General features: G+C 37.1%; 1 protein-coding gene across 32 annotated transcripts in view; it reads left to right on the top strand.

Moving 5' to 3' along the window:
* The window catches only part of ZBTB44 (zinc finger and BTB domain containing 44), an 84,722-nt gene extending 61,838 nt beyond the window's left edge, over positions 1 to 22,884 (top strand). For 20 of the 32 annotated variants that reach the window (XM_009007119.5, XM_054241736.2, XM_054241738.2 and 17 more), the window contains 4 exons: positions 13,190 to 13,274; positions 15,888 to 16,051; positions 17,366 to 17,666; positions 20,223 to 22,366. In XM_009007119.5, coding sequence (XP_009005367.1) covers positions 13,190 to 13,274; positions 15,888 to 16,051; positions 17,366 to 17,666; positions 20,223 to 20,505 — 833 coding nt within the window. In that variant the 3' untranslated portion in view covers positions 20,506 to 22,366. Of the gene's footprint in view, positions 1 to 13,189; positions 13,275 to 15,887; positions 16,052 to 17,365; positions 17,667 to 20,222 lie in introns of all 32 variants that reach the window. The other 12 variants (XM_035265105.3, XM_035265099.3, XM_035265103.3 and 9 more) reach the window with 5 other exon arrangements.
* The last annotated feature ends 1,506 nt before the right edge of the window (positions 22,885 to 24,390 follow it).

The following is a 24,390-nucleotide window of genomic DNA, read 5'->3' as shown; positions in this document are numbered from 1 at the left end:
CAGCTTAGGAGGCCAGAAGTCTGAACTACAGGTATTACCTCCCTTTAAAGGGTCTTTCTCTCTTTGAAGATTGTAGGGAAGAATCCTTCCTTGCCTCTTCCAGCCTGTGGCAGCTGCCCACAATCCTTGGTGTTCTTTGGCTTGTAGCTCCAGTATCTGATATTTTACTTTAGTATCTGCATTTGTCTTCAGATGACCTTCCCTGTCTCTCTCTTATGTTACTGGCTTCAAATCTTTCTCTCTACGAAAGCATAATAATCATTGGATTCAGGACCAACCATAATCAAACATGGCCTCATCTTAACTTGATTACATCTACAAAGACCCTGTTTCCAAATAAGGTCACATTCATTGGCACCAAAGATTAACATGTAGCATCTTTTGTTTTTTTTTTTTTTTTTTAACTTGAAGTTCTGGGATACATGTGCTGAACATGCAGGTTTGCTACATCGATATTGCTACAGGTGCTTTGCTGCACCTGTCATGCTGTCATCCAGATTTTAAGCCCTGCATGCATTAGGTATTTGTCCTAATGCTTTCCCTCCCCTTTCCCCACACACCACCCCCGCATAAGGCCCTGGTGTGTGATGTTTCCCTCCCTGTATCTGTGGATCCTCATTGTTCAGCTCCCACTTACGAGTGAGAACATGTGGTGTTTGGCTTTCTGTTTCTGTGTTAGTTTGCTGAGGATGATGGTTTCCAGCTTCATCCGTGACCCTGTAAAGGACGTGAACTCATTCTTTTTATGACTGCATAGTATTCTGTGGTGTATATGTGCCAGATTTTCTTATCCAGTCTATCATTGATGGGCACTTGGGTTAGTTCCAAGTCTTTGCTATTGTAAACAGTGCTGCAATAAATGTACATGCATATGTGTCTTCATAGTAGAATGATTTATAATCCTTTGGGTATAAACCCAGTAATAGGATTGCTGGGTCAAATGGTATTTCTAGTTCTAGATCCTTGAGGGATCACCACACTGTCTTCCACAATGGTTGAACTAATCTACACTCCTACCAACAATGTAAAAACATTCCTATTTCTCCGCTTCCTCACCAGCATCTGTTGTTTCCAGACTTTTTAATGATCGCCATTCTGACTGGAGTGAGATGCTATCTCATTGTGGTTTTGATGTGCATTTCTCTAATGACTACTGATAATTAACTTTTTTTCATATGTTTGTTGGCCACATAAATGTCATCTTTTGAGAAGTGTTTGTTCATATTCTTCGTCCACTTTTAAATGGGGTTGTTTTTTTCTTGTAAATTTGTTTATGTTCCTTGTAGATTCTGGATATTAGACCTTTGTCAGATGGATAGATTGCAAAAATTTTCTTTCATTCTGTAGGTTACCTGTTCACTCTGATGATCAGTATCTTTTGCTCTGTGGAAGCTCTTTAGTTTAATTAGATCTCATTTGTCAATTTTGGCTTTTGTTGCAGTCGGTTTTGGTGTTTTAGCCATAAAGTCTTTACCCATGCCTGTGTTTTGAATGGTATTGCCTAGGTTTTCTTCTAGGGTTTTTATAGTTTCAGGTTTTATGTTTAAGTCTTTAATCCATGTTGAGTTAATTTTTGTGTAAGGTGTAAGGAAGGGGTCCAGTTTCTGTTTTCTGCCTATGGCTAGCCAGTTTTCCCAGCACCATTGTTTAAATAGGGAATCCTTTCCCCATTGCTTGTTTTTGTCAGGTTTGCTGAAGATCAGATAATTGTAGATGTGTGGTATTATTTCTGAGGCCCCTGTTCTGTTCCATTGGTCTATATATATGTTTTGGTACCAGTACCATACTGTTTTGGTTACTATAGCCTTGTAGTATAGCTTGAAGCCAGGTAGCGTGATGCCTCCAGCTTTGTTCTTAGGATTCAGACTGTTTTTTGGTTCCATATGAAATTTAAAGTAATTTTTTTCCAGTTCTGTGTAGAAAGTCAATAGTAGCTTGATGGGAATAGCATTGGATCTATAAATTACTTTGGGCAGTATGGTCATTTTCACGATATTGATTTTTCCTCTCCATGAGGATGGAATTTTTTTTTCCATTTGTTTGTGTCCTTATTTCCTGGAGCAGTGGTTTGTAGCTCTCCTTGAAGAGATCCTTCATGACTCTTTTAAGTTATATTCCTAGGTATTTTATTTTCTTTGTAGCAATTGTGAATGGGAGTTCACTGATGATTTGCCTCTCTGCTTGTCTATTATTGGTGTATAGGAATGCTTGTGATATTTCCACATTGATTTTGTATCCTGAAACTTGGCTGAAGTTGTTTATCACCTTAAGGAGTTTTTGGTCTGAGACAATGTAAATATACAATCATGTCATCTGCAAACAGAGACAGTTTTACTTCCTCTCTTCCTATTTGAATACCCTGTATTTCTTTCTTTTGCCTGATTACTCTGGCTAGAATTTCCAGTACTTTGTTGAATAAGAGTGGTGAGAGAGGGCATCCTTGTCTTGTGCCAGTTTTCAAAGGGAATGCTTCCAACTTTTGCCCATTCAGTATGATATTGGCTATGGGTTTGACGTAAATAGCTCTTATTATTTTGAGATATGTTCCATCAGTACCTAGTTTATTGAGGCCTTTTTTAGCATGAAGCGGTGTTGAATTTTATCAAAGGCCTTTTCTACATCTGTTGACATAATCATGTGGTTTTTGTCATTGGTTCTGTTTATGTGGTGGATTGATTTGCAAATGTTGAATCAGTCTTGCATCCCCGGGATGAAACCAACTCGATCATGGTAGATAAGCTTTTTATGTGCTGCTGGATTCAGTTTGCCAGTATTGTATTGATGATTTTTGCATCAGTGTTCATCAGGGATATTGGCTTGAACTTTTCCTTTTTTTGTTGTATCTCTGCCAGGTTTTGGTATCAGGATGATGCTGGCCCCATAAAATGAGTTGGGGAGGCGTCCCTCTTTTTCTGTTGTTTGGAATAGTTGCAGAAGGAGTAGTACCAGCTCCTCTTTGTACCTCTGGTAGAATTCGGCTGTGAATCCATCTGGTCCTGGGCATTTTTTGGTTGGTAGGCTATTCATTACTGCCTCAATTTCAGAACTTGTTATTGGTCTATTCAGGGATTTCTACTTCTTCTGGATTTAGTTGTGGGTGGGTGTATATGTCCAGGAATTTATCCATTTCTTCTAGATTTTCCAGTTTCTTTGCATAGAGGTGTTTATAGTATTCTCTGATGGTAGTTTGTATTTCTATGGGATCAATGATTATATCCCCTTTATCCTTTTTTATTGTGTCTATTTGATTGTTCTCTCTCTTCTATTAATCTGGCTAGCGGTCTATCTGTTTTTGTTAATCTTTTCAAAACACCAGCTCCTGGATTTATTGATTTTGTGGGGGGAGGGTTTTTTGTATCTCTGTCTCCTTAGTTCTGCTCTGATTTTTATTATTTCTTGTCTTCTGCTAGCTTTTGAATTTATTTGCTCTTGCTTCTCTCATTCTTTTAATTGTGATGGTAGGGTGTTGATATTAGATCTTTCCTCATTTCTCTTCTGGGCATTTAGTATTATAAATTTCCCTCCAAACACTACTTTAGCTGTGTCCCAGAGATTCTGGCACGTTGTCTCTTTGTTCTCATTGGTTTCAAAGAACTTTATTATTTCTGCCTTAACTTGTCTGTAAAGGATTTTACTTTGTTATTTACCCATTGGACATGCAGCAGCAGGTTGTTCAGTTTCCATGCGGTTGTGCAGTTTTTAGTAAGTTTCTTAATGCTGAGTTTTAATTTTATTGCACTGTGGTCTGAGAGGCTGTTTGTTATTATTTCTGTTCCTTTGCATTTGCTGAGGAATGTTTTACTTCGAATTATATGGTTGATTTTAGAATAAGTACTATGTGGTGCTGAGAAGAATGTATATTCTGTTGATTTGGGGTGGAGAGTTCCATAGACATCTATTAGTTCTGCTCGGTCCAGAGCTGAGTTCAAGTCCTGAATATCTTTGTTAATTTTTTGTCTCTTTGACCTGTCTAATATTGACAGTGGGGTGTTAAAGTCTCCCACTGTTATTGAATGGAAGTCTAAGTCTTATTGTAGGTCTCTAAGAACTTGTTTCATGAATCTGGGTGCTCCTGTATTGGGTGCATATATATTTAGGGTAGTTAGCTCTTCTTGTTGCATTAATCCCTTTAACATTATTTAGCCCTTCTTTATCTTTTTTGATCTTTGTCGGTTTAAAGTCTGTTTTATCTGAGACTAGGATTGCAACCCCTGTTTTGTTTTGTTTTGTTTTCCATTTGGTTGGTAAATATGACTCCATCCCTTTATTTCAAGTCTATGTGTATCTTTGCATATGAAATGGGTCTCCTCAATACAGCACACCAGTGGGTCTTGACTCTTTACCTAATTTGCCAGTCTGTTTCTTTTAATTGGGGCATTTAGCCTGTTTGCATTTAAGGTTAATATTGTTATATGCAAATTTGATCCTGTCATCAGGATGCTAGCTGGTTATTTTGCACATTAGTTGATATAGTTTCTTTATAGTATCATTGGTCTTTATGTTTTGGTGTGTTTTCGCAGTGGCTGGTACTGGTTTTTCCTTTCCATATTTAATGCTTCCTTCAGGAGCTCTTGTAAGGCAGGCCTGGTGGTGACAAAATCCCTCAGCATTTGCTTGTCTGTAAAGGATTTTACTTCTCCTTCACTTATGAAACTTTGTCTGGATATGAAATTCTGGGTTGAAAATTCTTTTCCTTCTGTCTCCAAAAAGAAAAAAAGGAAAGAAAAGAAAATTCTTTAAGAATGTTGAATACTCTCTTGTGGCTTGTAGGGTTTTTGCAGAGATATACGCTGTTAGTCTGATGCACTTCCCTTTGTAGGTAAGCTGACCTTTATCTCTGGCTGCCCTTAACATTTTTTCTTCATCTCAACCTTGTAGAATCTGACAATTATGTGTCTTGGGATTGCTCTTCTTAAGGAGTCTTTGTGGTTTTCTCTGTATTTCCTGAATTTGAATGTTGGCCTGTCTTGCTAGGTCGAGGAAGCTGTCCTGGATAATATCCTGAAGTGAGTTTTTCAACTTGGTTCCATTCTCCCTGTCACTTTCAGGGAACCCAATCTATTGTAGGTTTGGTCTTTTCGCATCCCATATTTCTTGGAGGCTTTGTTTGTTCATTTTGAATCTTTTTTCTCTAATCTTACCGTCATGCCTCATTTCATTAAGGTGATCTTCAGACTCCACTTGATTCATTCAGCTATTGATAATTTTGTATGCTTCGTAAAGTTCTCGTGCCGTGTTTTTCAGCTCTGTCAGGTCACTTATGTTTCTCTAAACTGGTTATTCTAGTTCACAATTCTTGTACCCTTTTGTCAAGGTTCTTAGTTTCCTTGCATTGGGTTAGAACATGTTCCTTTAGCTCAGAGGAGTTTGTTATTACCCACCTTCTGAAGCCTACTTCTGTCAGTTCGTCAAACTCATTATCTGTCCAGTTTTGTGCTTTTACTGGAGAAGAGTTGCAATCATTTAGAAGAAAAGAAGCATTCTGGGTTTTGAATTCTCAGCATTTTTTTTTTGCTGGTTTTTCTCATCTTTGTGGATTTATCTACCTTTGATCTTTGAGGCTGATGACCTTTGGATGGGTTTGGATGGGGTTTCTTTGTGGGGGTTCTTTTTGTTGATGTTGATGTTACTGCTTTCTGTTTGTTAGTTTTTCTTCTAACAGGCCCCACTTTTGCAGGTCTGCTGCGGTTTGTTGGAGGTCCGCTCCAGACCCTATTTGCTTGGGTATCACCAGCAGAGGCTGCAGAACAGCAAAAATTGCTGCCTGTTCCTTCCTCTGGAGGCTTTGCCCCAGAGGGGCACTGGCCTGATGCCAGCCAGAGCTCTCCTGTATGAGATGTCTGTCAATCCCTGTTGGGAGGTCTCTCCCAGTCAGGAGGCACGGGGTTCAGGGACCCACTTGAGGAGGCAGTTTGTCCTTTAGCAGAGCTGAGCTTGTCAGTATCGGCTACTCTCTTGAGAGCCCACAGGCAGGAACATTTAAGTTCGGGGAAGCTGCACCCACAGCCTCCTTCCCCCAGGTGCTCTGTCCCAGTGAGATGGTATTTTTATCCATAAGCCCCTGACTGGGGCTGCTGCCTTTCTTTCAGTGATACCATGCCCAGTGAAGAGGAATCTAGAGAGGCGGTCTGGTCACAGCTACCTCGCCACACTGTGTTGATTTCTGCCCAGTCAGAATTTCCAGGCCTTTTTAGCACTGTCAGGGGAAAACCGCCTACTCAAGCCTCAGTAATGGCAGATACCCTTCCCGGCACCAAGCTCCTTTGTCCCAGGTGGACTTCAGGCTGCTGTGCTGGCAGCAAGAATTTCAAGCTAGTGATTCTTAGCTTGCTGGGCTCCATGGGAGTGGGACCCGCTGAACAAGACCACTTGGCTTCCTGGCATTAGCCCTCTTTCCAGGGTAGCGAAACGGTTCTGTCTCGATGGAGTTCCAGGCATCACTGGGGTACAAAAAAAGAACAGCTAGCTTGGTGTCTGCCCGAATAGCAGCCCAGTTTTGAGCTTGAAACCTAAGCCCCTGGTGGTACAGGCACATGAGGGAATCTCCTAGTCTGCGTATTGCAGAAACCGTGGAAAAAGCATCTGGGTCAGATAGCACAGTCCCTCACAGCTTCCCTTGGCTGGGAAAGGGAAGCCCCTGGCTCCTTGCACTTCTGAGGTGAGGTAATACCTCACCCTGATTCTGCTCACCGTCCGTGGGCTGCACCCACTTGCTTAACTAGTCCCAGTGAGATGAACAGGGTATGTCATTGGAAATGCAGAACTTACCCACCTTCTGTGTTGGTCTGGCTGGGAGATGCAGACCAGAGCTGTTCCTGTTCAGCCATCTCACCAGCAGCCAAGACGTAGAGTCTTTTTTTTGGGAGAAATGATTTCATCCATAGCAGCCACTGAAGTTCATATTCCTGAATTGGGGTCAAGATAGTTTTGAAGAATTTACATGAACACACATCCAACAAAATATTTAATTTGAAGAAATCATAGCTATTTGTTGATACAACCAAGTTTTTACTAAACTACCAGAGTCTTTAATTGAAAACACCTTGGTACCTGCTGAATAACAAACTGCCTACTAAATTATTACAATTTTAATCATTTAAGAAAGTCGAAACCCAGATATAAGTATGTTCCTAACTAGGCATGTGAAATAGTTATCTGTTACCACTCCCAAGTATATATAATCAGTTCAGGTTATGCCTTTATGATGGCTTTGTTTTTGCTTTTGTTTGAGACTGAGTCTCACCTGTCACCCAAGCTGGAATGCAGTAGCATGATCTTAGCTCACTACAACCTCTGCCTCCCAGGTTCAAGCGATTCTCCTGCCTCAGCCTCCCAAGTAGCTGGGACTATAGGCAGCGCCACCACACCCAACTAATGTTTGTATTTTTAGTAGAGTCGGAGTTTCATTGTGTCAGCCAGGCTTGTCTCAAAGGCCTGACCTCAAGTGATTGGCCCACCTCAAACTCCCAAACTGCTGGGATTACAGGCGTGAGCCACCACGCCTGGCCCTTTATGATGTTATTAAGTTATTAAGTAGGCCAAGCGTGGTGGCTCACGCCTCTAATCCCAGCACTTTGAGAGGCTAAGGCGGGCGGATAACCTGAGATCAGGAGTTCGAGACCAGCCTGACCAACATGAAGAAACCCCTACTAAAAATAGAAAAAAATTAGCTAGACATGGTAGTGCAGGCCTGTAATCCTACCTACTCAGGAGGCTGAGGCAGGAGAATCTCTTGAACCCGGGATTTGGTTGTGGTGAGCGAAAATCAGCCTGGGCAACAAGAGTGAAACTATGTCTCAAAAAAAAAAAAGTAGAACAAACCTTTCTGTTACATAAGTATGATCTGTTTCCTATATATTATTGTAAATATGGATTCTACAAAGTGGACATGGAAACCACTCTGATCTGAATATCATATAATCAGATAATACCAATGTGGTTTGTTTCATGTTTTGGGGTTTTCGTTTGGTGTTTTGTTTTGTTTTGTTTTGTTTTGTTTTGTTTTGTTTTGTTTTGTTGCCAGAGTCTTGCTCTGTCGCATAGGCTGGAGTGCTGTGACGCAATGTCAGCTTACTGAAACCCCCGCTTCAGTTCAAGTGATTATCCGGCCTCAACCTCCCGAGTAGCTGGGATTACAGGCACCCGCCATCATACTTGGCTCATGGTTGTATTTTTAATAGAGACGAGTTTCACCATTTTGGCCAGGCTGGTCTCAAACTCCTGACCTCAAGTGATTTGCCTGCCTCACACTCCCAAAGTTCTGGGATTGCAAGCATGAGCCACTGCACCTGACCCCATTGTGATTTTTTTTTTCCTTGCCTTCATGGCAGATATTGCTCTGAACAAATCTAAAACTTCAAACTTATATACTTAAAGCCATACAGAAAAGAGAGTAAATTCCTTGGGATAGGGAAAGCAGTCAATAAATCTGAGAATGAGAAAAGGAGGATGTACATGGTACTTTTTCCCCTGTAAGTTCTGTAAGAGTACTTTATTTTACTTACTAATTTGTTAAAGAACATCTCTGAGAGGTATCTTGTCTTTTTAGGGGTGGAGAATATAATGTTTAGTATATTTACTCTCAGATTTTAAAATAATAATTTGATTATCTGTGAAATTAGTTCAGATGGGATTTTACCTGCTATTTCAAGTTTCCTTTGTTGCCACTTGTCCTTGGAAAGGTGGTAAAATTCAGTATCCTCAACTTGCAGTAATAAATACAACAAATTTAAAGGAGAAAAAAGACTGCTGATTTTAGGTTGAGCCTAACATGTTACTTAAAAAGATGACTCCCTAGTCCTTCCTAACTCTATCACCACTCCTAGGCAAACCACTGTAAATAGTAATATTTGCCTATTCTGGATGTTTTATATCAGTGGGATCATGAAATACATGTTTTTGTTTTTTATTTTGTTTTTCTGACTGGCTTCTGTTTTTACCATAATGTTTTCAGTTTATATCTGTTACACCTTACAAAATTTGAAATGGTTTTGCCAGTCAGAGATCTGAACTTGGCCCCCAGGGCCAGTTCAGATGAACTAATCCAACCTATGTTCATCCTCTCATTATAGTTTATTTTTCTTGTAGACCGTTAACTCAGTGATCAGATGATCATCAGAACAGGTGTTAGATTAGAAAAGTTTCACCAAGGAGCAACAGAATCTGAATAACCAAAATTTTCAAAAGACTGTTTCATGGAAAACAAACCTGACAGTGAAGGGCTTCATTGAACTATTTAAGTTTAATTCAGCATAAACTTAACATCCCAACCAAGGGCAGCTGACACCTCAAAAGGGATTTTTTATCTGCCTTCTCATTAAGGATCCCAGGACAAAGCAACAAGGACTTTAGCTGAAACTCCATTGGTCTTCATTTCTGCCAGGGCCTTATAGCCAAAGACCACCTATGATTGAACAAGTTGAGTCTGTTGCTCATTTGCAACAAGGGAGATTATACACCATGGGGTTTTTAGGGCTGGTTCTCAGTAAGAAGGTGTTAAGAAGATTTTAGCAGAGGTTTTGGTCTTGTGTTAGGTAACTTCAGGGATGCTTATTCTCCATTAGGGAGGATTCAAGGAAGTGAGGTTTGCTCAGGACAGGTGATGTCAGAAAGGAGAGAGAATTCTATGATTGAACATCTTAATAAATATTATCTAGGGATACAGACTAAAGTGAATCTATAGCAATAGTGACTCATTAGCTGGAGAGAGATGGGGATGACTGGTATTTTTGTGATTGCACAAATAAAAGTATTTTTTAGTCTCTCTTTAATAAGGGTCACAGAGTGACTTGATCTTACATTGTTCTGTGAGACTGTTTATGTCCCTCAGGAGAATACTGTGGCCGTAAGGACCAGGCCCCACTCCTAAATGAGTGCCAGACCTGTTTCTAAATGTTGGAAGATGCTTCTCTTTTTCAAGTATGAAGTGAGATCTTATATTGTAAACCTTTAGAACAATGCCTGGAACATGGTAAATACTTAATAGGAGATGACCACTGTAATTACTTTCCAATTTCAGAAGGATTTTTGTAAGTATCTTCAATACCTAAACAGTGGCAGCAGCAATGGGAGTTTGATGCAACAGAAGTTATCATATAGCACTTCTAATTGGGGAGAGAGTCCACTCGGTCTTGATAAGCTAGCCCTTAACCATATAAAGCTGATTGTCTCTGTGAATCACTTTTACTGTTTCACAAGGTAAAAAGCATCTGATCAGAATTCTTAGCCTCTCACTACCACCGAGAACAGAATTCCTATAGTATACAAAGGAAACTTCATTTTAATAATTGAAAAAATATCACTGTCACCTCAGGAAAGTAATATTGCATGTAGGGGTGGGTGTGTGTGTGTGTGTGTGTATGTATCTCCTGCTGTTAAATCAGTTTAAAATTCCAATGATTACTTGTGTTATCATTTGCAAAAACCATCATCTCAAAAAAAGATTCTTACAAAATTTATTTTTTGCTGATAGTTGCATAAATGATAATATGTGTTTTCCTCTACAGTATATATAGAATTATGAAACTCTGTTTTAACTCATTTTAGCTTGGAGTGACCTTCATTTTTAGCTGTTGATACATTCAGTAGCCATGGGTGAGGGAAAGTTGCTTTGCTTTTGCTTTGCATGCTCATTATCCATTGAATTGGGGGATCCAGACATTTTAGAATATAGAGATGGATTTATTTGAAGAAGGACCATCTGCTAGATGTATCTTTTAGTTCTTTTCAACCAGCTTTTTAAACAAACGTTTGACGATATTACTATCAGTGCAAGACAGTGTGGTTTTTATTTTCACCTCACCAAGAGTCTGCTCCCTCCTAGTAGTAGTATGGACTGCCTGATAGTGAGAAGCAAATGTCAGTTAGATCAGTCTTCTTGGCCTGCCCTTACCACAACTCCAGGTGTTTTTTTGGCAAGCCTTTGCCTATAAGCTTTAATATTGTCTACACTTTGAATAAGTTCAGAATACTATAAAATAGATCTTTATATCTCCATGAGACCAAGTCTTAATATTGGGGTTTTTCCAGTTTTTTTATCCCAGGACTGATTGAAATGTTAATGTTTAGTTCTCTTTTCTTTAAGGAAAAAAACTAAGAATGGGAAGATATTGACAAATAAACAGTTCTTTCTTAAAATGTAGCATTATCTGGTTCTCTACCCTACATCTGAATTAAAAACAAGTCAGAAGGACCTGGGAATAAGTTGCATAAGTAAACATAGGGGAAAAGCATAAATGCCATTTGATAGTAAGAAAAAGAGAAAAACAAAAGACACAGAAATGCTACACATACATCAGAAGGGATGGAATGGAGAGGCCAGAAAAAATGGGGGTGTAATTGGGGATGAATGTAAACACATATAATCCTGCCTATTTTCAAAAGCCTCAGAGGTATGTTCGTGTATTAGAACACAGTATAATAATGAATGTTCTTTATGATTGAGGTGTCATCAAGAAACAAAAAATAAGTTATATTTAGTATCCTTCATTTAAGAAGTCAAGGCAAAATGTAACCCTGTCACAAATTTTCCAGTACAAATGATTAAATAAAGTAAGTTTGAATGCCTTAAAATTTAGTTTTTTAAAAAATTTTATACTTAGGTAGATAATTTACCTGTTTCCTAATGACAGCTAATTTAAGTGATCCAAAGAGGGAAACTTAGGTTTTAGATTCCAGATTTTCATCAAGAGGAAATTTCATCCTGTATGTTCATTAGCAGATGGTATTTATTAAATGTTCACATGTATATGGTGGTGTATAAACTGTTACAGTTAGTACATTTTCATTTTCTTTAAAACATTGTAACCAAAAGCTTGTTTGCTATTAAATGACCAAAATTCTAGGAGCTCAGATTTGTTCATTTGGTGCAACACAGCTAATTTGGGTTCAGTAAAGAAATTGTCAAAGTTCATTACCTAATGAGAATAGGCTAGATTGTTTGATTCTGCTGTTCCACCAAATTGTTGTTTAAAAACAACAAATTTTAAGTTTTTAAAAATTCACTTTTACAGTATTTGAAAAGATGGTTAGGAACTGCAAGGTTAAATTGGGGGAGAAAGCCTGGCCCAAATTGGTAAGTAGATCATCAGAGCACTAAAGTCAGTTTTGCCTTCAAGACATTTGCCAAAACACAAATGGGCTTTGGTTCATCAACTCAGACCAGGAGAAATGAAGCTGAAAGCTCAGAGTGTGTAAAAGCTGTAAAGTCTTAGAAAAGTTGCTCCACACATGAGAAAAGCATCCTCCTGTGCATTAAGGATATTCATAGCAGCATTGTTCTTAATAGCCACAAAGCTGTCCATCAAGAGTAAAATGAATAATGATGAAAATTATACAACAGTGAAAATAAACTTTGGTTACCTGTAACAGGATGAGTCCACAATGTTGGAGTAAAGAAGCAAGATAAAAGAATACATATAGTATGACCCGGTTTATGTGAAACAGCCAGACAATGCTAAAAAGTATTGTTTATGGCAAGCCTTGGCAAACTTTCCCTTAAAGGCAAGACGGTAACTATTTTAGATTTAACTGCCACATGGTCTCTGTTACAACCAAAGCTACTAAACTCTGCCACTGTAGTGCAGAAGTAACCCTAGTCCAGCCAAAGCTGTGTTCCAGCAAGAACTAATCCCTAGTTTATGGATACTTGTATTCAAGATAAAATTACTTTTAAAAGTAAGGGGATGGGAGAAGGAAAATGAAAACCATAAAAAGCCTTTGGAGAAGAGAGGGGTTTATGATCAGGGAAGTATAAATGAGGACTTCCAGGATGCTGGCAGTGCTTTCATGTGGCTTGTGCATGAAGGTTGCCTAGGCGTTTATCTATTAAATTCTGTGTTAAAGTTGTACAACAAGTTGTATGTCTTAAATAATTTTTTAAAAATAAAAATTGTCAGTGTTTCCTTAAATGGTTAATGCAGTTTTGTGTGGATTTTTGTTCACTCTTGAATTGCACTGCTTTCTGAAATCTGTCAGAAATATTTCTAGAAGAACTTAAATGTTATATTACTATGTGATTTTAAATCACAAACATTTAAAAATATAGAACACTACTATTTTGCATTAATAATTCAGGATATGAACACTAGATAATATGTGTCAGTGACTTAGATATAATATGGCTTTCAATTACGATCTTGACTTTATTTACACCAAAGGATTACAGTTGTCCTCTTTCTCTTACTCACAGGTTCAGTAGATGAAGGCGTTACTGAGGGGTTGCCTACACTTCAAAGTACGTCTAGCACTAATGCTCCTGCGGATGACGAAGATCGGTCAGTACTATTATAGCATGTCATTACCTTGTAAGGGTTGTGTTTACAACTCCAAATTCAAGCATTTTATCTCAGAGTTGTAGAAGTTTATTGCAACCTCACTTCAGTATACACACAGTAATGAAGTGGCATCATCACATTATAAATTAGAGCACCTATACGAGGCTTTTTTTTTCCCCCAGCATTTCCATAACTACCTAGTCCCATTGCATTAAATGGTATCTGTATCAGGTGTTGGCAAACTATGAACCACAGGCCAATTTCAGCCCACCACCTTTATTTGTAAACCAAGTATTATTGGAACACAGCCATGCTCATTTGTTGACATATTGTTTGTGGATGGCAAAGTTGAGTGGTTGAAACAGACTGTATGGTGTGCAAAGTCAGAATGTGTACTGTATGGACTGCTGTGAAGAACATCTGCCAGAATCTGATCTGTATACTTATAACTCCCTCCCTGCTTGATATTTCCACGTAAATGTATAAAGGGCATTTCACATTGAACAAGGCCAAGATAGAACTCTTGATTTCTAACTCCCTGTCTGAATCCTGATTGTCCAGCTTTTCTCCCATTTCAGTACACCTCATCATTATCCCCCTAATTTCTCAAGCAAAATCTCTGAGAATTAATCTTTTTCCTTACCATTCTTCATCTCCCCCATAGTTAATCCTTAAGCAAGTCCTGTCCACTCTGCCTATAAAATATATCCCTGTCTACTTTTCCAGTCTGTACTATAGCCACCCTAATGTAAGTCACCACCATCTTTTGCATTGAACACTGCAAATAGTCTTCAAATTAGTCTCTGATTTCATTCTTCCCCAATTCTAATCCATTTTCTATGTAGCAACCAAAATTGTCTTTTCTTTTGTAATTAAGGCAGATTATGTCACTGTTTAAAGCTATAGATTCTTAACATTCTCTGTTCATACCTAAAATCTATAGTCCTTGCTATGCCTTAGAGCTCTACATGATATGACTTCTGCCAGACTCCTTTCAGACCATTCTCCCTCTTACACTACATTCTAGCCTCATAGATCATCTTTCATAGTTCCTAGAGTACTGCCTTTGGGCCATTCTGTCACTTTGCCAGAAAAGCTTTCTCCCCCAATTTTCACATTGTTGGCTCTAGACTCTTGACCTTCAGATCACTGTCTTGGTTATCAGTTTTCAAGGAGACTTTTCCTGATCACCAGTCTCAAGCAGTACCCAATCACTCTTAAGTCCGTCTAATTTAATTATCTGCTCTGATAATTTCCTTGATTATTTATTATCTGTGTCTCACCCACTGAATGTAGACTCTACTGAATGATTACATTCTTCCTCAGAGGAGGTCCAGGACGATCTTAAAAACGGTATTTGTTGAAAACTTGAAGGATTTAAGGGACTCAAACTAAGTTTATTTTTCTTGAATAGCTAAACCTAGTAGTAGGGAGGTTATGAACTGGAATCGTTTGAATGGATTAATGAAAGCAGAAACAGCAATGTGCCTACCCTCCTTAATTTCAAGTATTAACCAGGTTGTTTGTTCTATGTTAGATACTGTGCTGCATGGTAGAAATTTAGAGATGAAATATGCAGCCCCTTCTCTTAAGGAGCTCAGTCGATTTTGGAGAAAGGATAAGGATTGAAGGTAGATGAACAGATCATCATAAGTGATCTGCAGATCTCTGTTGCCCTGCATAGGAAGATGCCTACCTAAACCACTGATAAATCAAAGAAGGCTTCCAAGAGGAACATGTGACTTCCTAGCTATGTTTCATAAAATGAGTTAGGTGTATGGTATAGGGTATGTTTGGGGAGTATGACAAGAAATGAGGCTAGAAAGGCAGAGAAAGTTCATATCATGAGGAATCTTCTATACCTTGCAAAAGGGTTTGATTTTATTCTGAAGATAACAGCCGTTGTAGGATTTTAGACAAGGGACTGATTTGATCAGAACACTATGATGCAGTGAAAGGATGGATTAGAGGAGTGTGAAGCTAAATGGAGAGAGTTATTAATTCAGGCTTGTATTAATGAAGGCCTAAATTTCAGAAGTGGTTAGAAGAAAAGGATTATTAAGTAAGATTAAGGACATTTAAGGTAAAATAGTTGATATGTTCTGTGGTTGTGTGTCCATGTTTAACCAAGATAGGCATTCTGGGCCGGGCCTGGTGGCCCACGCCCATAATTTCAGCACTTTGGGAGGCCAAGGTGGGCAGATCACTTGAGGTCAGGAGTTCGAGACCAGCCTGGTCAGTATGGTGAAACCTTGTCTCTACTCAAATACAAAAATTAGTCGGGTGTAGTGGCATATGCCTGTAATCCCAACTATGAGGGAGACTGAAGCAGGAGAATCACTTGAACCTGGAGGCGGAAGTTGCACCAAGATCACATCACTGCACTCCATCTTGGGTGACAGAGCACAACTCTGTCTCAAAAAAAACAAAAGCATTCTGGACTGTATCATTATTTTTCATATTGTTAAAGTAAAATTTGAAATCTAACAGTTAAACTGTTTCAAAAAGTCTTTTAAGTGTTTTATTTTTTTTTATTTAAAATTGGACCTATAGCAGTGTTTATTCAGTTTAAAAATCAGAGCCTGGTTGCCTTCTTTGGTCTGTTTTTTTTAGATTGGAAAATGTTCAGTATCCCTACCAACTCTACATTGCTCCTTCTACCAGCAGTACAGAACGACCAAGTCCGAATGGTCCAGACCGACCTTTTCAGTGTCCAACCTGTGGGGTGCGATTCACCCGTATTCAGAACCTAAAGCAGCACATGCTCATCCACTCAGGTAATGTCACCTTCCCTGTTGTTGCATAAGTAAATACTCTAAAACATTTTATTTTGGAGTCCCAGTTATAATAGAAAACAGGTGCTTCTGAGTTTAAAAAAAGAAAAAAAAAAACTCTGGGAAATCAAATGAAAACAGAATAGCTAAGGTTTATTGCTGAAATGGTGCAGTGTCAGAAAGTTGTTTGCCATGGGTGTTAAGTATTCTGATTCAAAGAACCTAAGGTGATATGGAGTGAGAAGTTTGTAAATAAAAAGACATATTAAGTGTGCACATAGAGGTGAGATAAACAAGTGCAAACAGAGATGGTAAAGCAAATAAGGTTAAAAGGGTCAGTGTGGGTGTTTTTTGTGCTGTTTTTCTTGTAACATCTCTGTAAGTTTGAAATTATTCCCAAATAAAAGGTGTGTTTAAAATATATTTTCTTGCTAATTTACTTTCAGTTCTACAGTCTCAAATCTCCGTATTCCCAGATAAGTCAGCTTTGTAGTTTGTATATTTTTAAAACATGAGAGATTTTGGATAGATGAATAGAAGGGATTTGAAACTTTAGTTCAATAATCACATAAAGGCAACAGGATTCTTGTGGGTAAAACACTGACCTCTGATGAGTAAGAGGTCTTTGCTGCTGTTTTCAGCTGTATGAGTTAATATCTCACTTCCCTCTTCTGTAGATAGGTCTTATAGTCCCTGGCCTAGCACCAATTCTCTGTGACTTTGTTCAGTCAGCATATTGTGTTTTGAAAGGTTATAAAATTTTTTCCCCAAAAAGCTGTGATAATGAATTTGAGGAGACTATTAATATACATTATAACTTTTTTATTTCTAACAGTATTACATCAAATTACCCCAAAAAGCATTATATCAAATGATGGTTCTATCTTGCTCATTACATTCAGAGATGTTAGAAGTGTTCTTTCTTCTCATTTCTCTGCGAGATAGGGAACAGAGAGTAGGTAGTGATGATTTTCACATCTTTTCAATACAAACCTTTCTAATGAAATGAAATAATACAGGCTGTTACATGGAGATTTGGGTTCTGTCTACATACTGTAGTTAAATTGTGTTTTGAAGTTAGTAAAATAGATGATTTAGAAAAGTATTCAAAAATCATCTTCAGTAGACATTACCTAGTTTGCCTTCCCTGCTGCCTTTTTTTCTTTTCATTTTTAAGCACTTTTCAAATTCTGCACATTTTCAAATTAGAATATGTGGTGATTTTTGTCTTTTCAAATGATCTGTTGCTACAGAAATGCAATTCACAGATTTGTAAGGTTTATGACTTTTCAGTTTATTTTTTGTTTTTCTTTATAGGAATTAAACCATTTCAGTGTGACCGCTGTGGGAAAAAGTTCACCAGGGCTTACTCGCTAAAGATGCATCGCCTAAAGCATGAAGGTAAACGCTGTTTCCGGTGCCAGATATGTAGTGCCACTTTCACTTCCTTCGGGGAATATAAACACCACATGAGGGTTTCCCGGCACATTATCCGCAAGCCTCGGATTTACGAGTGCAAAACATGTGGCGCCATGTTCACCAACTCTGGAAATTTAATCGTGCACCTGAGGAGTCTGAACCATGAAGCATCAGAGCTAGCAAACTACTTCCAGAGCAGGTGAGGTGCACAACGAAAACCCAACCAGGAAAACTGCTTTCTAAACTCTCTTTTCCTGCTTTTAGGGCAGCCTGCTGTGTTTTTACATCAGGTTGCCAGCTAGTCAGTCACATTCATTATAAATCCCCACTATTCATACTCTAAACTCCTGATCTGATAAAATTTTGCTGAGTCTTCTAAGTTTATAAAATTATAAATATTTCATAGTTGGTATTAAAATATTTTCCTGTAGAAATAGACTGCTTGTCCTCTTGAGATATTTTTTAAATGATATAAGGTTTAAATAATTCTGTAATGGACCTTAAATAGATCTTATTGGAAATTTTACCATGTCAGATGATACTTAGTGATTCTGGATTACTTCAGACTCTGGATGTTAGTAAAATTCTTGACCACTTCTCTCTATTTAAAAAAATTCTGTATAAAGGAATATCCATTGGCCAGTAAGAAAAGTTTCAACAGTAACTATAATGGGTGTGATGGTTTAGATTTCATGAAGTCATTCCTGTTTTCATTCAGTTTAGAGTTCTATTCTTTTATGATAGAATTACCTTTCTGATATATAGCGCATCCAAGGAAATCAGGTTCTAGTTCTAGTTCTGCCACTAACTGCTGTTGATTAAACATGTCACTTTACAGGTGAAAAAGCTTGAAATTTAGAGAAAATGTAAGCTTTAAGCTATGGTTTCTAAGTTCTCCTCTAGATATAAAACTATTGTTTTAAATCATTTATAAAAATTATACTTCTGTAGGAATCCTTAGTTTCTCATAAAATGAAATTTTTACAAATCTTTACCCTTTTTTTTTGAAACAGAGTCTCACTCTGTCCCCCAGGCTGGAATGCAGGAATTCAGTGGCACGATTTCATCTTACAACAACCTCAGCCTCCTGAGTAGCTTGGATTACAGGCATCCACCACCAAACCTAGCTAATTTTTCTATTTTTAGTCAAGATATGGTTTCACCATCTTGGCCAGTCTGGTCTTGAACACCTGACCTCAATTGGTCCACCCACCTTGGCCTCTCAAAGTGCTGGGATAACAGGTGTGAGCCACCATGCCCAGGCCAATTCTTTACATTTTTAATGCCTTTATTTTTAAAATCTTCTAGTTTTTTAATTGAATAGATGGGGTCTTGCATTGTTGGCCAGGCTGGAGTGCAGTGGCTATTCACAGGCACAATCATGGTGCACTCCTGGGGTCAAGCCGTTCCCCTGCTGGGGTTACAAGTGTGGGCTACCACACCTGACTTAAAACCTTGTTATTTTTATCAGTTAATTTTTTTGCAGAACAAAATATCCACTTGATATCCAAAAAACCTTATTTTTAAACAAATTCCAAATTATTCCTGCATAGATTTTGTTTTTCCCCTCAAATCAGACATTCATTTTATTTAATGCAGTCATCTCTAATTCTGAATGTGTGGTTGCCATCTCACTAAACCTTAGGTTATACATAATCATATTAAACAGAGTTTGCTTGGGACTAAAATAGTGTTCCTGTTAATTACTCCTGTTATCGTTATCTTCCCTGTACAGAGCCCTGTATTCTCCACTCTTCTCTAACACCTGAAGACTTCTTAGAAAATATAACATACGGCATTCTAAATTGCTTTGCAGATGGACAGATTTTAATTTTTTATTAATACAGAACAATAAAATCATAAAATAAACTTATCAATCAAGTCTAATTACATGTATTATTGACAATTTTGGTATAATGAAATTTTTAGTTCAGTGATAAGATTTAAATAAAGCCTCTAAGATAAGAGTTATTTTACATGCTTGGTTTCAACTACCAAAAAATGCTTATAAGTAGAAAATTTAGGAAATATAGAAAAGTATAAGGAAGAAATTTAAAATCTTTTCTGATCTCATTACTTAAGGAAAATAGCCACTGTTTTAGTATATTTTACTGTCCATGTTTCCTGTGGGTATTAATAATTAAATACTTTTTGAGGATTAACACGTAACCAATCTCAAGGCATTCATTTCCAAATTCTGATTCAAAGATAATTTATTTTCATATACCAAATGTAATAGGAAGATACACATACATTATTTTCTACATTTCACAACTTTATATAGTAGATTATGTATCTGATCACTTATTCATAAGAACTTAATTTCTTAACTAATGTCAAGTTCAGTAATATAAAGCTAGGTTTATATATCTGTAACTCAGTATATAATCAAGAAAAGTTAAGCATTAAAGTTACTCACATGATCTTTATTTAAGTGAGCATCCTACGTTTGTTTTATATATGGAAACTCCTCTACATAGAACAAGAAAGGTGTTAGGGTGTCCAGAGTTATAATAAAAGTGATAATCTGATGTATTGGTGGTAGGGAAGATTGACACATTTTGGTTTTACTGGATGTTTTGGTTCATATTTAGGAAAGTTTATAAGTTGAAAGTTCCTGAGTTTTAATCTTCACTGAACAGTTAGTGAAATGAAAAGACCCAATTTTGTTGTATAAATCAGAGCTTTTTATTGTTGCTTATCCATTACTGGTTTGAAAATTAATTCCGTATTTCATCCTTTGCCTCTTATCTAGTGATTTCCTAGTGCCGGACTATTTAAACCAGGAACAAGAAGAGACCCTTGTTCAATATGATCTTGGAGAACACGGTTTCGAAAGCAACTCCTCTGTTCAAATGCCTGTAATTTCACAGGTCTCCTCGACCCAGAATTGTGAAAGCACTTTTCCTTTGGGGTCTCTTGGTGGGCTTGCAGAAAAAGAGGAAGAAGTGCCCGAGCAGCCAAAGACCAGTGCTTGTGCCGAGGCAACCAGAGATGACCCCCCAAAGTCAGAGCTGTCTTCTATAACTATTGAGTAATTTTGTGATTTGGCTTCATTTTTGTTTTTTGGAAAGTGCCTGTGCTTGGTCTTGTACATTTAAATTAAATTTAATTTTTTAAACAAAAAAAGCTGGGCAGCAGGGGAGGGGGAGATTGGGAAAGAATTTCCCTTTTTACTTTCTGAGCCCTGAAACTAATTTTATTTTTCATAAATGAAAGATTGCTTCTGTAAGTACACAATAACATGTTGAAGCAGAAACTACGAGACTTAAGGAGAACTGGTTGACTTAAAACATACATACACCAGTTTCTTCTTCCATTGTTAAAAGTGGGTTAACAACAGATCATTAGCTAGAGAAGAAATCAGATGATAATTGACCTTCTTGAGATGAAAAAGTACACAAGAAACTAATTACTAAACAGTGACAAATGGCCTGAACAGATGCTTACTGCTGTACACAGGATGTTGTATAATATTTTGTAAAGCCTGTTGTTTCTGGAAGTATTTATGGTAAGCTTTCTTAAAAATTATTAGGGTAAATACTTCCGAAATTCAGCATACTTTTTTTTTTTAAGCCTTGTCATTTCTATTATGTTTTTTTCCTGGTGAAATTTTGGTACTTCAGTGGGCATTCTCTGTACCTTTATAGTACCACTCCAAAGGCAAAGAACTATGATTGACAACAGTCAAGCTGTGGATGAAATGACCAGGAATGGAGGTGAAGTATGTAAATCCCAGCTTCATAGGAACTTCTCATACTGCTTTTCTGAGTAAAATTGCTGTTTACCTGGTCTCTGGATGTTAATGCCTGACTAATTGAAGTCATTGCCCAAATCAATTAATCAGTTTTCCTCTTGCCCCATCAATATGTTCTCTTCTCTTGCATATATTGGCCTGCTACCATATAAATTAAAATATTAGAGATATTTTATATTTTACATACAGATTTATGTATTGTTGGGGATGTTTTCATTGTGCTCTTTTGGATGTAATAAAGAATTCTCTATTGAGGCTAGATTCTTTTTTTTGCTTCTTTTTTCTTTTTTTAAAGAGGGTGGCATCTCACTCTGTTGCCCAGGCCGGAAGTGTAGTGGCTCAGTCATAGCTCACTGCAGATTCAAACTCCTGGGCTCAGGCGATTCTCCTGCCTCAGCCTCTTGAGTAGCTAGGATTATAGGCATGCTCCGCCACACCTGGCTAATTGTATTTTTATTTTTTATAGAGATGAGATCTCACTATGCTGCCCATGCTGGTCTTGAACTCCTAGGCCAAGTGATTTGATCCTCCTCCCTTGGCCTCCCAAACTGCTAGGATCACTACAGCTGGCCATGGCTACATTCTTAACCCAACTAGATTGTTTACTAAATCCCATATGACAGCAATACATTGTCCTTACATATTTTTAGACATTGCAGAGTTATTAAAAGCAATTACTATAGTTTTTACACAATGTAGGCAACAATGTAAAAGATGAGAATAGGCTGTAAGATTTTCACCTATGACTCATAAATCCGGGAGAAAAAAATTGTTAATACTAATGAGAAACTGAAAACCTTAAAGCAATGAATATTACCATTTCTGCTGCTAAAAGTATGAAATTTTTTGGTGTGTAGTTGAAATTTTTATGATTCTCTAGACTTGGGTATACTTTTTATCTGGTGCCATTAAAGCATCTCTAATATTTATCCTAAATATTTGTAAGTCTGTGAACAGTGAACATTTGAATAAGTTTCTGTGTAGATACCCAAAATTTAATAATTATGAGACCACCTGATTTGATTAGAAAAGAGACAGAAAATACAGTTCTTTAGTCAACACAAGATCGAATTTTGTTCAGGTGCTAGACCATGCTAAATGTATATATTTTTAATTAAAGTGATTTGTTTTTGTTTTAAAAATTGGCTAATTCTGTAATTCTTCCCCCCCGCCAAAAAAAAGGAAAAGGAAATTACATTTTTTTAGAATTGTTTTATATCTCTGTCCATATTCTGCAGTCCTTAACTTGTTTTCAGCTCTTTACCTCACTCATGAGCCTTGTTTTAGCCATTTGCTCTCAAACATAGGTGTGTTACCTTCAGGAGAATCAGCATACACAGGTTATGATAGGCTTCCACCATTTATGCTTCTTTACTGATGAGTTGAATTACTTTCTGCATTAGACTATAATACTTCACATAGTACTGCTGTTTCTCAACTGGAAAGGTCAGGAATTTTTATTTTAATGTCACATTGTGGTCTTTGAAAACTGTTGTGCCTACCAATAGATATATCTCAAAATTAATTTTAAAGTCTATATTGACAAGAATAGGTAAAATTATAATCAGGAATTATTGTTACCCTTAATTCCAAGAGGTTTTTTGTTTTTGAAAGAGCAAGAGGAAAAGGGGAGAAAAAAAAGGAAAGAAAAAAGAATAAAGAAGATAAATGTATAAGAATTGTTTGCAGATTTATTGGTTACAAGTGTTTTGTTTTTTTAGCACATTCCCTACCTTGAAAACTTTACATTAAGAGAGCCAAGCACAATTTTAGTAGTTGTAAAATATTCTGTGTTCTCAGAATGAAGGATTACCCATCACTGGGTATTCTTTCCCAAGTAGAAATTTTAGATTTTCATTGGTAATTATAAATTGCCGGGTTTTTTGGGAAATCTAAAAATACTGTGAAAATGAGTATTCTGGTTAGTTGTCTGCTGCCCAGATCTTACCAATACCAGTAACTAACCAGTACTTAACATAAAATGATACAAAGGCCTTTTTTTTCTATTTCAGTGAGAGTCTACATTTTTCTTGTTATATGTACTTTAAGGATACTGGATCTGTTTTAGGAAACAAATTTGCAAGGGATAATTGTATATATAGTGGTATTTAGATTTATTTCAAATTCATCTTAGAGAGGGTTGCCTAGATGCATAATTTTTACCAGGACATATTGAAAATATTGCAAAGAGATAACCAGCTATATTACCCCATTCCTTGGAAATTACAAGTGTAACTAAACATAAATATTCCAGTTTCAAGTACTTAAACATAGCTATCTTTCTTAAGACCAGGAAGGTAACTGTGGTATCTAAAGGGCTTAAATTTCAGAATGCAGAATAAATTGCCTTTTTAAAACCAAGCATTTTATACAAGAGAAGCTTTTATTTTCACTTTTTTAACTACCAAATAGGTGTGATGTACTTTAGAAGTAAACAAATATGTTCACCCATGATAATAGATGTTAAAGCTCCTGCAGTTGTTCTCTTCATTTTTAAAGGGTATATTCTAATAGTGGAAGCATCTAGCATGTCAGTGATTTCATCTAATTCAGAAACAAAGGGATTAATATTGGTCTTTATTTAATTTTATTTTTTTGGCATTTGAAGTTTTATATAAATGGATGCAGATGGAGATTATCACCCACAAATATATTTAAATAGATTTTTCTTAATTTGAATTTCAGGTAATCTTTTTATTTCAAGTAATTAGTTATGCATTTAGTTACATTGCCAGTTTTTTTTTTAAGTTCTCAATTTCAGTAAGACAGAATATGCTAAAATGCTTAAATAGCCTCATTCAGTCTTACATTTTGACATTGAACAACCATTCTGGCTTACAGTAATTCGGTCCCCTGTTATGACACATGCCCTTTAGTCTTAAAAACTAGCAAAAAACCTTTCATTTTGTTAAAATACTTTACCAAATGAAATAGACTAGTCAACACATCTAATGTCCATAATTATTGGTAACTTAACCAGTAGGCTGGTTCAGGAGACTCTCCCAGTCTCCAAAGTTCCCTTGGGAGCCTTTGGAAGCTGTATTAAATCTTTCAGTCTTTTATTTCTTCTTTTATTCTCTTCATCTAAATAGAGGCCAGTTATCTATTTTAGCAGCTTTTGGATTGAAGATTTCTCAGATTATGTTTTAGTCCCTTTTAGCTTTAA

The sequence above is a fragment of the Callithrix jacchus genome, chromosome 10 (genome assembly GCF_049354715.1).
Source record: "Callithrix jacchus isolate 240 chromosome 10, calJac240_pri, whole genome shotgun sequence".
Lineage (NCBI taxonomy): Eukaryota > Metazoa > Chordata > Mammalia > Primates > Cebidae > Callithrix > Callithrix jacchus.
This window is presented reverse-complemented; position numbering and strand designations above follow the sequence as displayed.